We start from the raw sequence: 14,636 nt of genomic DNA on the forward strand, positions 1-14,636 counted from the left end.
CAGTTATAATGACATTGTTGCCGCGGGTGTATAAATAGCCATGCTTTGTGTATGGCACAGGCATTTCACGCCAAAATGTTTTAGTTCACACAATCTGTAATCCTAAAAATCCATATGTCAACGTATATCTTTAAAATAATGCACATGTGAATGATTGCGATGTGTCGTAGCTTGAGAACAGTGGAAAACGACGCCGGTAAGTAGAGAGTAGCAAACACTTATAAACACTCACAACACGTCGGAGTGTCTGAACCTTCCTGTAGTCGCGCGTATCGTACATTTCTTTCCTTCACGAGAGCCAGGAACGCGGCGCTACATAACCAAACCAACGCGCGTGTTTCAACTGAAAAAAATAAGAAGCAATTCATAGGCGGACAGCGATTTTTATTTTTTTTTGTCATAACCAGCGTTGTCTGCACGTTGACATTTACATCTGTATCTATTTTTTGCACTACATTACCATTATATAAGCCGATAGACGCACACTGCTGGTCATAGATCTGATCTAAATATCACCACGATAACTGGACACGTGCACCCTACACACATTGATTAGGTAGAGTAACTTTTTATTGTAGTTAATTATGTTTTTAATAGCTTATTTCTTGTTTGTGTAAACGCTTCTTTAATAACCGTTTACGCTTGTCTAATCTTTCCAGACGGACAGTCATGCTTTTGTTTTGATATCATATCACCAATCCACCATTTACATGGTCTTCCGACATCTCTACACCCGTGTAAGTAACACCAACAACCAATGTTATGCTTTTATTATCCATCCATTGTCTACTAACCTCTGGATTTGTCCGACCTATTTCTGTTCTGGTTTTAAGACTAATTTCACACTAATGCGAAATTTTATTAAAGAGCTAAGGTAAAGACGTTCAGCGCCATCTTCTGGTGTGAAAGAAAACCAAGACTACATTTTTCTTTCACAAAATGATTTTCTTTTGACAATTCTTTCTTTCTGTTGACATTACTTTTCTCTTATAGAAGGTTTTTAACACTTGTTCTGTCAAAACTTAAATAAATTTGTAAAAAATTGTAATAAATAAAAATATGTGTTCCATTGCAGTGTTCATTTTTGTGCAATTTATTATTGAATAATTAACATTATTCATTTTTAATATTTATTGTTATTTTTTTCCTTCTCAGTCTTTTATATATTGGACCGCATCCATTTTCACATGAACTGAAACTTGTGTACACGAACTATTCAGCGAGAGGGCAATAGACGGGGGACTAATGTGCTCCTCTACAGCCAAGCACATTATAACTTCCACCTATGTTTTTTAAATGACTGAAACGTTAGAGTTTTCGTTACATAACGCTTCACTTACAAAACATTCAAAGTGCTTTAGTTTTTTAACCTATTCGCTCGTTAAATGCATGTTCTAAAACTCCAAATTTTTAAATTCAAGTATGCCTGGTTTACAGGCACTTATAAAATTTCAAATATGTATAAATTTTTACTCTACCACCGCGTTCTTATGGCAAATATGCATTAAGAATAAGCGAAAATAAACTCGACACTTGCTATTTTGAAATAGCCAAGAACATTAAAGTAATTTTCATCACAATATGTATTATATCTCATTCGCAGAAAAGAAGCCGACATAAATAATTATTTCAATATGTAATAAATATAACCTTTATAAGGTAGATTGTTTCCGAAAAATGTTAAATATATTTAGACTTTCCAGAACAGGTTCCATAATCAAGTTGTAAAAGCGTATACTCAACTACACAAAGGATTTCTGAACTCTGCGCATCCAATGAGGTTTTTCAAATTATTTGTTATTTTAGGGCTAAATATATTTTTATATCCTTACCTTCTAAAGTGGTCCAGGTGGACCCAGTGATCCACGGGAGACTGGACAGAGCTCCACGTTGACGTTATAAAAATTGAGCATCATAATTGGTAAGCGCAAAGATTTATCTGCTCGATAGTGAAGAAACTCAATACTTGCAATATGATGGAAATATAGCCGTGAAGTTGGTCCACCGAAAATAACTAAATTTTGAAAGTGATCTATGAGAGAAAAACTCTCGGAACTTCTGATAAATGTAAATAATCCATTCTTTCTTTCAATCACTGTCAACACTAAATTTCCTCAAAAATTGAATCCAGGAAAACAAGGAAGTCAACCGATATTATTATTCTCTCTTGGAACTACATCCAATATAATTACAAAATTCAGTGTAAACTTCGACATGAAACATTACACTCCATGTTATAACTCGCAAACTTGTTGGGGATTATATTTGGTAAAATAACAATTGTTTGTTTTGTTTGCTTGTATATATTTGCAACCATGGGTGTGTACCGATGGAAGCAAACATACATTACATTAAATTATTATTACGTTAGCTAAATTTAAACTTTATTTAAGTTATTGTTTGGTCATGTGTGAATCTATAATTGGATATGCAGTATAAATTAAATTGTGTGTTTTTGTTGTATTCTCTGTTGATGGTGCTAATCAATAGTTTTTATCCCTTTATATACATTTTGCGTCATTATTTTATCTCATCACCTTTTTTCATCATCAGTTTAGTCGTACTTCGTTCACTGCTGAATATAAGCCTTACCCTATATTTCCAATAGGACCAGAAGCTCTACCTGCATCCAACGTCTTCCGACGCCCCTAACGAGATTGTCTGACCATCTTGTGGATATACGTCCATAACTGGTCCCCATTCCAGGATCTGAAAAACCAGCGGCTGTCTGTTAAACGTTCTATGTAGACACCAAATCATACAAACCCATATAAAGAGCCAACAATTTCTACTTCCGAACAAGATTTCTTGCAACACGCCTCAATATCTTTGGTAACTTCGGTCTTAACAGATAGCCGCCGACCAGATTCCTTCATGTCACCAAGACTTGAGACTTCTATTTACCTATTATTAGTGCGATATACAAATCTCTTTGTGATATTTAAATTATTGAACAATTAAGAGCAAGAACAATTACTGTTACTCGTGCCTCTTTAAGTATCAACTGCATCGTAGGAAATTTACAAAATAATGTAATTTTAGCGTTATAACATTTAAAAAATTAAAATGGCTTGTACGAAAATATATTCAAATTTATTTTAAAATTATTTATATTTAATAAGTACAATATATAAAAAAAAAATATTCTATCTAGTGTGAACATGAATAATGCCGTTAAATATAATTAAAAGAACACAGCAAATTGCAGGACGTATTAAAAAGAACTGTTAATGTGTGTATCGTCGTATATTTTCCACTTCTTGCTTTTCCTCTTTGTTTATGTTCGTCTTACTAGACGAGAGCTGGTTTAAATGCGCCGGATCGTTGACTTCGAAGCGACAGACGCTTCAACGTACACTATCTCTTTGTTCAAATGTTTACATTCTCTTTAAAGGCTAATGTAAGTTAGCTGGCGAGGAATGTAAATAAGATGATCCGTTGCCGAAAGACGGCGTTCCATTTGCGGCGTAAGCTTTGGTTGGAACATCTGCTTAAGACAATTGTAGATTAAGACGCTGCGTTAATTAAGCGGCCATCTTGAAATGTGCAACGCTCTAAATGAAAGTAAACAATGTTTGTGATGCAAATAAACGAAGCGTTGCTCTCCCGCTGTCGGTGGATTCTTGAAGAGATAGTTTATGAATTATGATCTCTACACGTGGTAAGGGCGCGCTTATAATCGTTCTCCATTAGTTTACCACAAAGGCAACTCTACATATATGTTTATTTATATCTATATTTATATTCAATTTAAGATTTATTTTGTCAAATATTTCAACCAAATGAGATGAACTGGCTCAGAAAATCTGAAGAGGTGATTGTTGTCGGTAATAAAGTGGGTAAAACGAGTAAATATATAGCTATAAAACTTAAAAAAAAGAAAACAAAAAAGCCCGGGAAAATAGGTAGCCGTAACTGGCGTTTTTGTCCCGACCGTAGTCTTCAATCTAATACAATTAATTAAATAAATACAACATATTGCAAAAAAGGTCTTTTGATTTGTCAATTTAATATCTTAATAAAAAACAACAATTATAAAAATGAGTTTTTCATTTTGATTGCAAAGTAAGATGATATTATATTTTTCATTATTTGAAAGTATTATAACCCCACAATGCGATCAGTTTGTATTATAACCTTTTCAAAAATTTCAAATTAAAAACATCGAAAGGAACATGTCAAATGTTAAAGCAAAAAAAAGCTAGAATATAACTGTCATGACATTTCGTTGTTTGTTATTCCACACTCAGACTATAACCATAACAGCTAATCGATTCATTAAAGCATTTTATGTACGGAAGTGGCTTAATATTGGTCCTTTTCTTAGAAAAAATGGACACTCGCAGAAATAAGTTTTTTTTTTATTTGACACTGTGATGGACTTACTTCGGTATTCGCTTTGGGTAATTGCTATTTTTGTTTAAAAAAAAGTCCTAATAAGCCCTGTTTCTTGATTGACGACGAGTTTAAAAGATGGAAAGTGAAAAATTTTAGTATTTTCCTCGCATTCTTTATTATTTTATTTCCTTTAAACACTTACACGTTCTTAACAAAATTAAATAAAAAGTGCAGAAATGATGGAGCAGCTGTGGACTTTACGCTTTTACATTAAGCAATAAATTTTTGTACTAGCAATCATGCTTAAAGCCACACTTTGTACATATATATGTATTTAATAATAATTACTTTGTTTTAAAAATTATAATTCTTAATTAAGCTAATCTGTTTTTTATTATCTTGTAAAAAGAAAGAATTGTAATAATAAATAAAAGAGATCGGAGAGAATACTATTATTAAAATTTATAATAACATTTTTACAAAATGGCGGATCTATTCCTTTATTCACTTCTCATCTTGGTCATTCGATTCAGTTAGCATATTCATAACCTTAATAATCATTATTTATTGATAACAAAATTAATTTATTTACTTCACATTTAATCAATGAATTTTACAGTCTTCTCAGATTATGCTAAATTATTATTTTTTCTATTAAGCCTAAATAGGCCGATTACTTCTGGCAGTGCAACGTCGGGACAGATAGCAATAAAAAATAAAATCCAAAAATACTATTAATTTTTAAAATCTTACAATTTTATTCTCTCGCTTTTCAAAGATCATAATTGAAATATTCATAGCAAGGTAAAATAACTTTGGCTGACTGCCATAATAAAAAAATTACAATAAATATGTTATTAACTGTGAAGATTTTTTAACGTCCTTTGCATTCGTAGAAAGCATTTTAATATTCAGATGAGAGGAAAAACTATTAAACGTAATAGAACAGGGCTGGTTATAGGTGTAAAAACTTTGCGAATGTAGAGTTCATGTGCTGTTAAATAAAAAATGGTATACTTTATTGAAATAGAGTTTTAAAAGAAATGAATATGATAATATAGTTAGAAAAGGTTTTTATAATTTGTTTTTTCTTAAAAAAGGTTTTTTTACTTTGTACCAAGTAAATTATTGTTTAATCTCTGTTCTTGCACGTATTGTATAGCCAAAGGTAATTGAACTGACGCATTCCAAAAGACATAAATAAACAAATGTTGCATATATTCAGAGTGATCACTTTATGTAAGTTGATTAAAATTATTGATTGAATTTAAAGCTTTTCGTTTCAAAATTCAACTTTTTAAAGCTTTAACATGTATTTGCAGTCATCTTTTATATCCTGCAGTTAAAGGTGACTAATAAACAATGCGAACACTGGTGTTTTAGGTTTGTTTTTTTGCAAAAGAGACTAACGACTGAGTATACTTTTTTCAACCAAAAATTCTGCGTATGAAATACACATGCTCTTTTTAAACATTAAAAGCGATACAGCACAAGTAGTAAGGAACTTCAACCCTTCCCTATCAACGCAGGGACGGAATAGTAGCAGTCCATTACTCATTAATATATTTCATTTACAGACCTTTACGTGCCTAAATGGACTCTAGTTTATTACCTGTCGGCCGAGGGAAATTGAACAAGGTAAATACTTTTAAAAGAATCACTTAACCAGCCCTTCAGGGGCATTGACTTTGGTGATTTATTAATTTGCTTTTAGAGTACCTTTAAAGGTGGCCAGAATTGATTTATGAATAATGTTTCGGTAGTTAAAATTTCTGCTGGTAATTTTATCACAAGAGGCCATTTCAATGCTGATTATAAATATCTCATAATATTTAAGTAACGCTGGGACATTTGAACAATTAAGAAACTATTTATTAGATCCTTTATTTAAGATATATTTATATGATTATCCATTATTTTTATGGTTGGTTCTATTGAGGACTTCTGTAACCTACCATTTCCAAGAGGTTCGCAGAAAGTGTAACGTGAATTTTCCGGTGAATTTCTAGTCTTTTATACGGCCTTTTCTCTTTAATTTTTCATGCTGTTTTGGTAATTTTATATCTTTCTCGGTTAAATATTACTGACACTGATTACAGTACTTATTACTGTAACAGATGTTTTGTCATAGCTTTTTCTTACTCATGTCTGCCCATATCAACTTCCTCTCAGAGAGAGAGAGAGAAAGAGAACTTATATAAAGTTGCAGCACCAAACCTGACCCCAAGAGACATTGTCTGGGCTCCACCGAAGTTCAGAATCGATGGCGACAGCCAGGAAGACTGTAATGTACATAGTTAAAAACATAACCATTTATTGTTAATTATTTAGGATTGTTTGATTTAACTTACGGTGCCAGTTAAAAGATTTATTACAATCTGTACAGTACCCAGCGATAAATACTACACATCGACCTTTGGAAAGAAAAAAATTGGAAAAAGAAATAAAAGCTTGTTATGGAAAACAAAATTTTCTCCTAAGAAGCTTCTACAATGTATAAGAAAACTTATAAAAAAATAATGAATCGTAAAGTCGTTCCCGCTTAATGGCGTGACCAAGGGAAACGGGGATTATTTTTTTATATATAAATTATTTATTCCAAGTTTCATTTCTTTGTTTTACTAAGTTAGATAATTTAAAACATGAATTATATTTAGGTTTTCTGTATGCGTGTATATATCAGGTCGTGTTGGCACATTTTAAAAATATATCGTTTACATATACTTTTATATAACTATCAACATCATTGACTTTCTTAATAATTTTTTCAAAATTAAAACTTCATATTTGTAGGAAACGTGCTCTCTAATTCCGGACCTCTTTGTCAAGCCCTCAACGAACAATGAAGAGAGTTATACACGGGATTAAATCTTATAAGAGTAAAGTAAAAACACGAAATCTTGTACATAAAAAAGGAATGATTCCCGGATCACAAACTCGGCGTAAATATCTGGAATTAAGTCGCAGGTAAACACAATGATTAAACAAACAATAAAAACGTTACGATGTTTACTTCCTGACGAAAAACAGACATCAGAAGAAACCCCTGGTATAACGAAACTCGAAACTTCCCTGTACTATAACAATGCCGACTTATCTTGACTGATAATCTACTATTTGTCAGGCTAATGATTAAGTGGGCTATTACATGCACGTATCTTATTTAGCTCTTCGGGATGAAAACTGTTTTTGCTGGAGAGGACTTCTTCTCTACGAGGTCAGGAACAAGGAGGTCCAGCGGATGAAAATTGTAGCGGCAGTGAGCAGGTATTTGAAGTAGGATAAGAGATCACGAACTGGGAAGCACAAAAGGGACCATCGAAACATACTTAACGTTGTGATACTAAAAGAATGCAGCGCAGGAAAAGAAGCGTGTGTAAGGCATTTGAATGAGAAAAATAGTATTGAAAATGTAAATAATGGAAGATAAAATAGTAAAATAATTTGTGAATTATGGAAGAAAAGAACGCTTTTAAACAATTTTACTGAAAAATTATTTGAAAGAAAAGTCCCTGACATAGATTTAAGACAGGGGAACGAGGGGCCCCCAATAAGGGTGACCATAGATATAGCTTACCCGTAGATTTTTAATGCAACTTAAAGCCTTTGCGCCTTCTGCTGGTTATGTTAGTAACTTTCGAAAGTTTACGTTTATCCTCATTGCTGATTCTATCTCTTAGAGGAACCCCGAGAATAGGTTTCTCCGTGATATGAAGGAATACTGCACCCAGAATATCTGAATCCGACGTCACTCGACGACCTTCAGAAAGTTGTCCTATATCGCACGATCTCCATATTTATATTTACATACCTATTCATATCATACTACGCACCCTTAAGCCTATGATTGACATTTGATTTTATAAAATCATAAAATAAATAAGGCAGATCGACAAAATATTCCGAGAAAATTATTCCTCGGGACATTTTCATTGTTTGTTGTAATTTGTCCTGGCAATTTGTACTTAATAAGGTTCCGATGGAGACAGCGAAGCGGAATTAAAGGGATCACAAAGGGTACCGCTTTTAGTCTCGGGTCGCTTGTGCCAGCTTCCTAAATGTCAAACAAGCCTTATTCGCGGCTTACTTTGAAGGCCGCCATGTTGACATGACTAGTGCTGCCAACTGCCTTTGACAATTTAAGTAATTTCAGTATACTTTTTATAAAATAATCAGTTGTCGCCCGCTCGTTTTGTGACCCGCAGTACCTTTTATGGATGTAATTTCATAAAATATATTCTTGATTACTTTTAACATGTCAATAAAAATATTTTGGCCAAGGGTTATAGCTTTCTATTTTGGAACTAATTAAAATGAAAACTGGACAAAATTTCGTAAAATCCTGTCTTAGCTGACTTCTACACGGCAAAAGGAATATTCCTAGCAAATTACATGTTTCTAAGCTTTATTATTTTAGAGATATCGTGATGAGTCTTTACATAAATGGAAATCTTATGTATTGATCGTGATGACCCACCACGAGGAGTATTTCGCTCGTGTCCCGGCCATTTTGAGTACGCCAGCTTAGCCACGCCTGCCTACCTCGTGGCTGCTGGCATCCTCTTGTATAGATCATGATAATTAATATTTTTGCTGTGTTTAATGTTTCATATATTATTGCCCAACTGTTATTGTATTGCCTTTAGATTCAATTGAAATAACTGTTTTGTTGTATTTATTGAAAATAACTATGTTGAGCACAGATATTTAAAGCGTTATCTAGTTCCAGATATGCTGCAATGTTTTTCGTATATGTTTTTGTTTACATTACTGATGTCTTACAAAATATACACGCTATAGGCATTATTTGTTGCTAACTACGGTAATTAGTATATGTTAACAACGTCCACCTCCCACAGTGTAATAAAAAATGCGACTTAGCCATCCTTAAAGATTTCCAATAGGAGCGGTTGAAAGCAGCCTGCTTCTTGCATTTATCGACGACCTTAACAAAGTCACCTGTTCACCTTGTGGATGGACGAAGTACAATGCTGGTCCGTGGTCTCCGTTCCAGAACCTTAAGGCTCCAGCGGCCATCATTCATGTGCAACCTGACCTACCTAATGACACTACAACTTGTCAATTAGCTAGACCAGGGTTTCCCAACGTGGGACCCGCTTTTATCGCTTTAATATAAAAATTATGTGTACTTATATGTTATATAGGAGGGCATAAGAATTTTAGTAATGTTAAAGTGGGACATGGTAAAAACACGGTTGAGAAACTCTGCGCTAGACTACATCGTGTACTTTCGTTAGTCTATGGATCTTATTCCTTAGCTCATTGAGCTACTGTAAGCATACCAATGAGAGCCAGAGAGGGGCATTTCATTGACAGAAGTATTCATTTTAAAATTGAATATATAAAAAATATAAATTCTTAAGTTCAAAAAAGTTTAGTTTTCGCTAAATTAATGGAATAAAATAATCAGATGGTTAACAAAAACATTTTATTAATAAACAATAACTACATTTTTTAATTCCCCTTACAATACCGCTACAATAACATTTACACAAAATCACATTTTGTTATACACATTTTATGCACTAACACATTTAAATAATTTATTACAAATCATTTCTGTTAATTTTCAATTCTAAGTTAGTAAAATAAGATAGCTAAAATAAAGCTTAAGTCATTTTAAATGGAACTATTTTAATAAAGCAACAAATAATTATTTAAGATAATCTATAACAATTTATGTCATAAATAACTGCATGTTTTTCTTTCTGTTAAGTTTTCAATAAAGGGTATTAAATTGAAATAATGGGGATTGAAAAAATTTACAACATTCTACCATGGTCCTACCGAAATCGTTGAACTGTGCTATTATTAAAGGACTGACTGAATCGAGCTTCCGACACTCTCCCATGTCTCGCCGCGAACACACTTAAGGCGCGGCATAGCAGTTTCGCTTTAAATTTTTTTCATTGACTGGTGTTATTTACCTGTTGGCATTTATATCTTTGTTTCATGGTACAAAGTACAGAAGGCAATTACTTAGACTTCTTTTCAGTAACTTGAAACTTGCTTTAAGCAGTCTATACAGCTGCTTTATCAAGTAACTGTGTGCAAAGATCCTACAAGACCCAGGCTTGTTATATATGGAGAGGAGTTTGATTGGTGTAGGTTAACATCAATCCATTGCATGAAGACTTCCTTAAACCTGTTGCATAAGTTATCATCCCTAAGCCCTGTACCTGGCTCTTCCCTTTACCACACAAGAGACCCGGCATTCACATGGTTAATGCTTGGAATGAAGAGAAGTAACATCTCCCATAGACCATACTGGTCATATCTTTAGTATAAAGGCATGATGGTAAGAACTATTATCTAATTTAACCCTTTCGTTACCAGCGCCGAAGTTAGCCGGCGTCCACGAGACGACCAGTGTGTACCAGCGGCGGAGTTAACGGGCATCTAATTGCCGTTCCTTATATTGCATTGCTATTGAATTGATTCCTCCTAGGGTGCAATCAATTTTGTTATTGAATGCACCTTCAGTCGAAAACAATTCTTTATAAGTGAAGTACGTATTTGGATACTAAAATAAAAAAGTTAAAAAAAAATATATAGTAAGAAATCGGACTGCAGTACAGAAAGGGTTAATTAATTATTTTCTTTATATTTGATATAATCATCATTTTTTGTAATCAGTCAGATCATAATCTGGAGCCATTTTTAATGTTAATCAATTTGAAGAATTGACATAGTGATTAAAAAACTAAGTAGATTGCATTCTCTCCTTAAGTCTAAGTAATCTTTTGTACATTGTAAGTTTGTTCACTGGAAAACTGCACTTAACTGCTTCCTCCTGTAAAAGAGAAATAAATTTAAGTCAATATAACAAAAACTTTTTCTCTTAAAAGTCTGTAGGGTGATCTATGACAGTTGTAAAAGATTTAAAGTAGTGAATACATTTTTATTTCTCTAACATATTGCACATTTTGTCCAAAATCAAAGTTTTCTGAAATGATAATAATGAAAATGTATCAAAATTAAATATTGTTTATGTTCTGTCCCTGTAGACTTTGTACTGCTAGAAGTTATTTGCCTAGCGCAATCCAGAAAAGAATAATTATTGTTATATTTCTCAGAGACTAAAGCTTTTTGCAAAAAAATAAGCTATACATTTGTCAAGGCTTTTGTACCCATAACCAATCACTTATACAAATACGTCCAGTGTAGAAATAAGTAAAAAATTACTATTAGCATGTTAGTTCAGTTTTTTCATAATTTGGGTGTACATATTTACTCAAATCACTTCCCTAATAGCTTAATTTTTTTAAACAATTAACATGGGTAAAATTCATAGTTCCAGAAAAATCAAAGCTAATAAAATAACTTGGCTAATGGGATAATATATTCTAACTTTAAATGATGAATGAATCAATGATGCCCAAGCTTCATTGAGAATCAAAGGGTGTATCACAAAGAATTAAGTGAACACTACTTATATCTAAGAGAGACTACAAATTGGATTCCCTTGAAAAAACTTGTAAAGATGCCCTTTAACTATAAACTACAAGGGTTCCAAACATGCATGTATCTGAGATCTCACAACAAACTCATATAAGTATTTATTGTTAGTTTTTAATTTAAATTAAATGGTAATAACAAAGCAATGGTATTAAAATAAAAAAAGATAACATACAAATGTTAAATAACTTACATGTGGAAAGAAATTGTACTCAATCAGGATAATATCAAAGAATGTGGATGCTACTATTAAGGGTCCATTTTTCCTCTCACATACATCCAATTGCACTGCAAATTTGCCTCTAGGCAAGATGGCTAATGTTTCAAATGTTGGCTTAGACAAGTGTCCCTTCTTCTGACTAGATAATCTATACAATAACAGTTCCCCTGCTATTGTCCCAATAATGACTATATCAGCATAGAAAAATAAAGCTGTAATTGGAGGAAATTCTAAATATAAGTGGTGATATTTATCTGTATCCAACTTGAATATGTGTCTTGAATAACAAACAAAGTTGTGATCATTTATGACATATATATTCTTTAAATGCTTCACCCACGCTACAGGGCAGTTGATAGATTTTTCTGATACCTCATAATCATTTTTTATATTCACAATCATTCCACAAGTGGTAAACAAGTGAAGTGTTTTATCACAGTATTGAATCTCTCTTATACAATAATTACAATGTATAATTAACTTTGGTGTAAGGCTCGGAGTGGTGAGATCACATTTAAAAACATCCCTATTGTTGTAAAAATATAAATATTCTCCATGTAAAACAAAGTTCTCTGCTTTAAATGATTCTTCTGATGTAATATTTGAATCTACACATTTTTGCACAAATAGTCTTGATTTCGTAAGTATAACAGATGCATGGTCATTATTTGCAATTTTTATGCAAGTCGTATCCGGTATTGCAACCGGTATATATTTAAGGGTGCTCGTATCGTAGAAAACGACTCCTCTGGCGTCTTTCAAAGGTAGAACCCCGTAATCTATGTCTAAAGCATGCGATTTATCGTGAAGCGAAAATTTAAAAAATTCTCGTACATTTTTGTCGTAATTCGTTATATTTAACCACAGTCTTAGATTCTTGTATATATGATAATAGCGACAATCATTCCCAGCTTTTCGTTTCGCTATTTGCGAGGAAAATTTAAATTCTTGTCGGCACATTGCATGCCAAATATGATCATTGCCGTCTATACAATCTTTCCATTTTTTACACACTCTGCGGCATCTTCCTACAGACACTCCATCTATATTTAACAGGATTTCCGCAAATATTTCCAAAGGCAAATCATTTATTTGAATTCTGCGCTCCATTATTAAAACAATTTATTTCATATACTTATTATATTCAAATAAATCCTAAAATGATTTAAATAGTAAAAATTATATGCTCATAATCAAAGCAAATACATGAAAACGTAATAAAATCACATTGTTAAACAAATTTAATAAATAAATTACGATATAACTCAAGATCACAGATCTCGTGATTTTGACATTTAAACATTGAGACTGTTATCTAATTATTCATACTAAAGTTGCTATACAAAAAAATCTTAATCAAGGCCCTTTTATTAGTACTATACCATATTTACCGGACAAAGTTAATAAATGTGTCATCAAAATTAAAATAAATGTTTGTGACTATACCAAACAAACAATGACTTATTATTAATTTATGACACCTAGAAACTGTGAATCGTGTTTATATAACAGAAAATTTTTAGATTATATTTATGGTGCTTGAAAAATGTTGGTGTTTAGAATCGATTGACATTACTGGACACATTATATGCTAAGAGAAAGCCAAGAGCCAAAATTAATAACCTATCATCAATATTAAATAACACAACCGAAGAAACGAATACTTGGTGTATGTGAATAAAAAAGTAACACTACTAATCCATTAGCAGTTTTAATTAATTTGAGTTTTCTGTATTATAGAGTTATATTAAACTTGATAACTGAAGAAATTTATGGTTTCCTTAATATTTTACATTTTGTATTATGAATTTATTATTGGTTTAATATACTATAGCTACTTTAAAAACCCATGACACACATCAACAAACGCGCGAAATTCAAAGCAAACTGTCAAATTCATAGATGTATAAATCATTACCTTTGTAACTACTGAATGGACCTTCTAAAATACATTGAGAAATTGTTTTTTTTATTTTTTAAATTTGAATGAAATCGCTAAACTCCTCAATTTCATATAGGGATGAGAAATGATAATAAATGATTACAACCAACAAATGCATTTTATTTATTTAACAATCAATCTATTTGAATAATTAATGTATAATTTAATATTAAAAATTTTGGTAACATTTAATGTGCAAAATTTAATACGAACTATCCACATATGTACACGAAAATACAAAAATCATATTTTAAAACATTTAAGTACAAAAATTTTAAATAGTAATAAAACATATTAAAAAAAATTGTTGTAAATTGAATTAAATAAATCGCATTTTAAAACCAAGTACGAAAAAAATATCAAAACGTAAAGGAATGATTATCAAACAGTTTTACAACACAAAATGCTTTATCCAGGGAGACCCGTACCAAATTTAAAAAAAAATCACATTATTTATTTTCTTAAAACTAAAGGAAATGCGTAATATTTTGTTATAAAAATTAATGTCAATACAGAATTACTTTTCTACATCTTTTATTATTGAATACAATAAATATCTGCTAGTGTTTAACATATATAAGCTAGGAACTGAATAAATTACGTCATTTAAAGCAAATAAACGATTCGTTGTTATAACAAACATGAGGACATTTCTTA

General features: G+C 31.9%; 1 protein-coding gene across 1 annotated transcript; it reads right to left on the reverse strand.

The window, feature by feature from the left end:
- Nucleotides 1–10,060: 10,060 nt before the first annotated feature.
- LOC137924970 (uncharacterized) lies at nt 10,061–13,218 on the reverse strand. Its single transcript, XM_068768393.1, has 2 exons — nt 12,011–13,218; nt 10,061–11,152 (listed from the first exon to the last, which is right to left on the reverse strand). The coding sequence occupies exons 1-2, from the start codon at nt 13,145–13,147 to the stop codon at nt 11,063–11,065; spliced, it is 1,227 nt and encodes a 408-aa protein (XP_068624494.1). The 5' UTR covers nt 13,148–13,218; the 3' UTR covers nt 10,061–11,062.
- Nucleotides 13,219–14,636: the final 1,418 nt, after the last annotated feature.

This window comes from Battus philenor, unplaced genomic scaffold, assembly GCF_028537555.1.
Source record: "Battus philenor isolate CCGP_79_NKW_IND1 unplaced genomic scaffold, ilBatPhil1.0.hap1 SCAF_25, whole genome shotgun sequence".
Lineage (NCBI taxonomy): Eukaryota > Metazoa > Arthropoda > Insecta > Lepidoptera > Papilionidae > Battus > Battus philenor.

Excerpts from the sequence above, each read along its gene's own strand:
- LOC137924970 (XM_068768393.1), bottom strand. The coding sequence starts at position 13,147 with ATGGAGCGCAGAATTCAAATAAATGATTTGCCTTTGGAAATATTTGCG. Across the intron at positions 11,153-12,010 it reads AGTACAATTTCTTTCCACAT|GAGGAAGCAGTTAAGTGCAG; the intron begins GTAAGTTATTTA and ends TCTCTTTTACAG.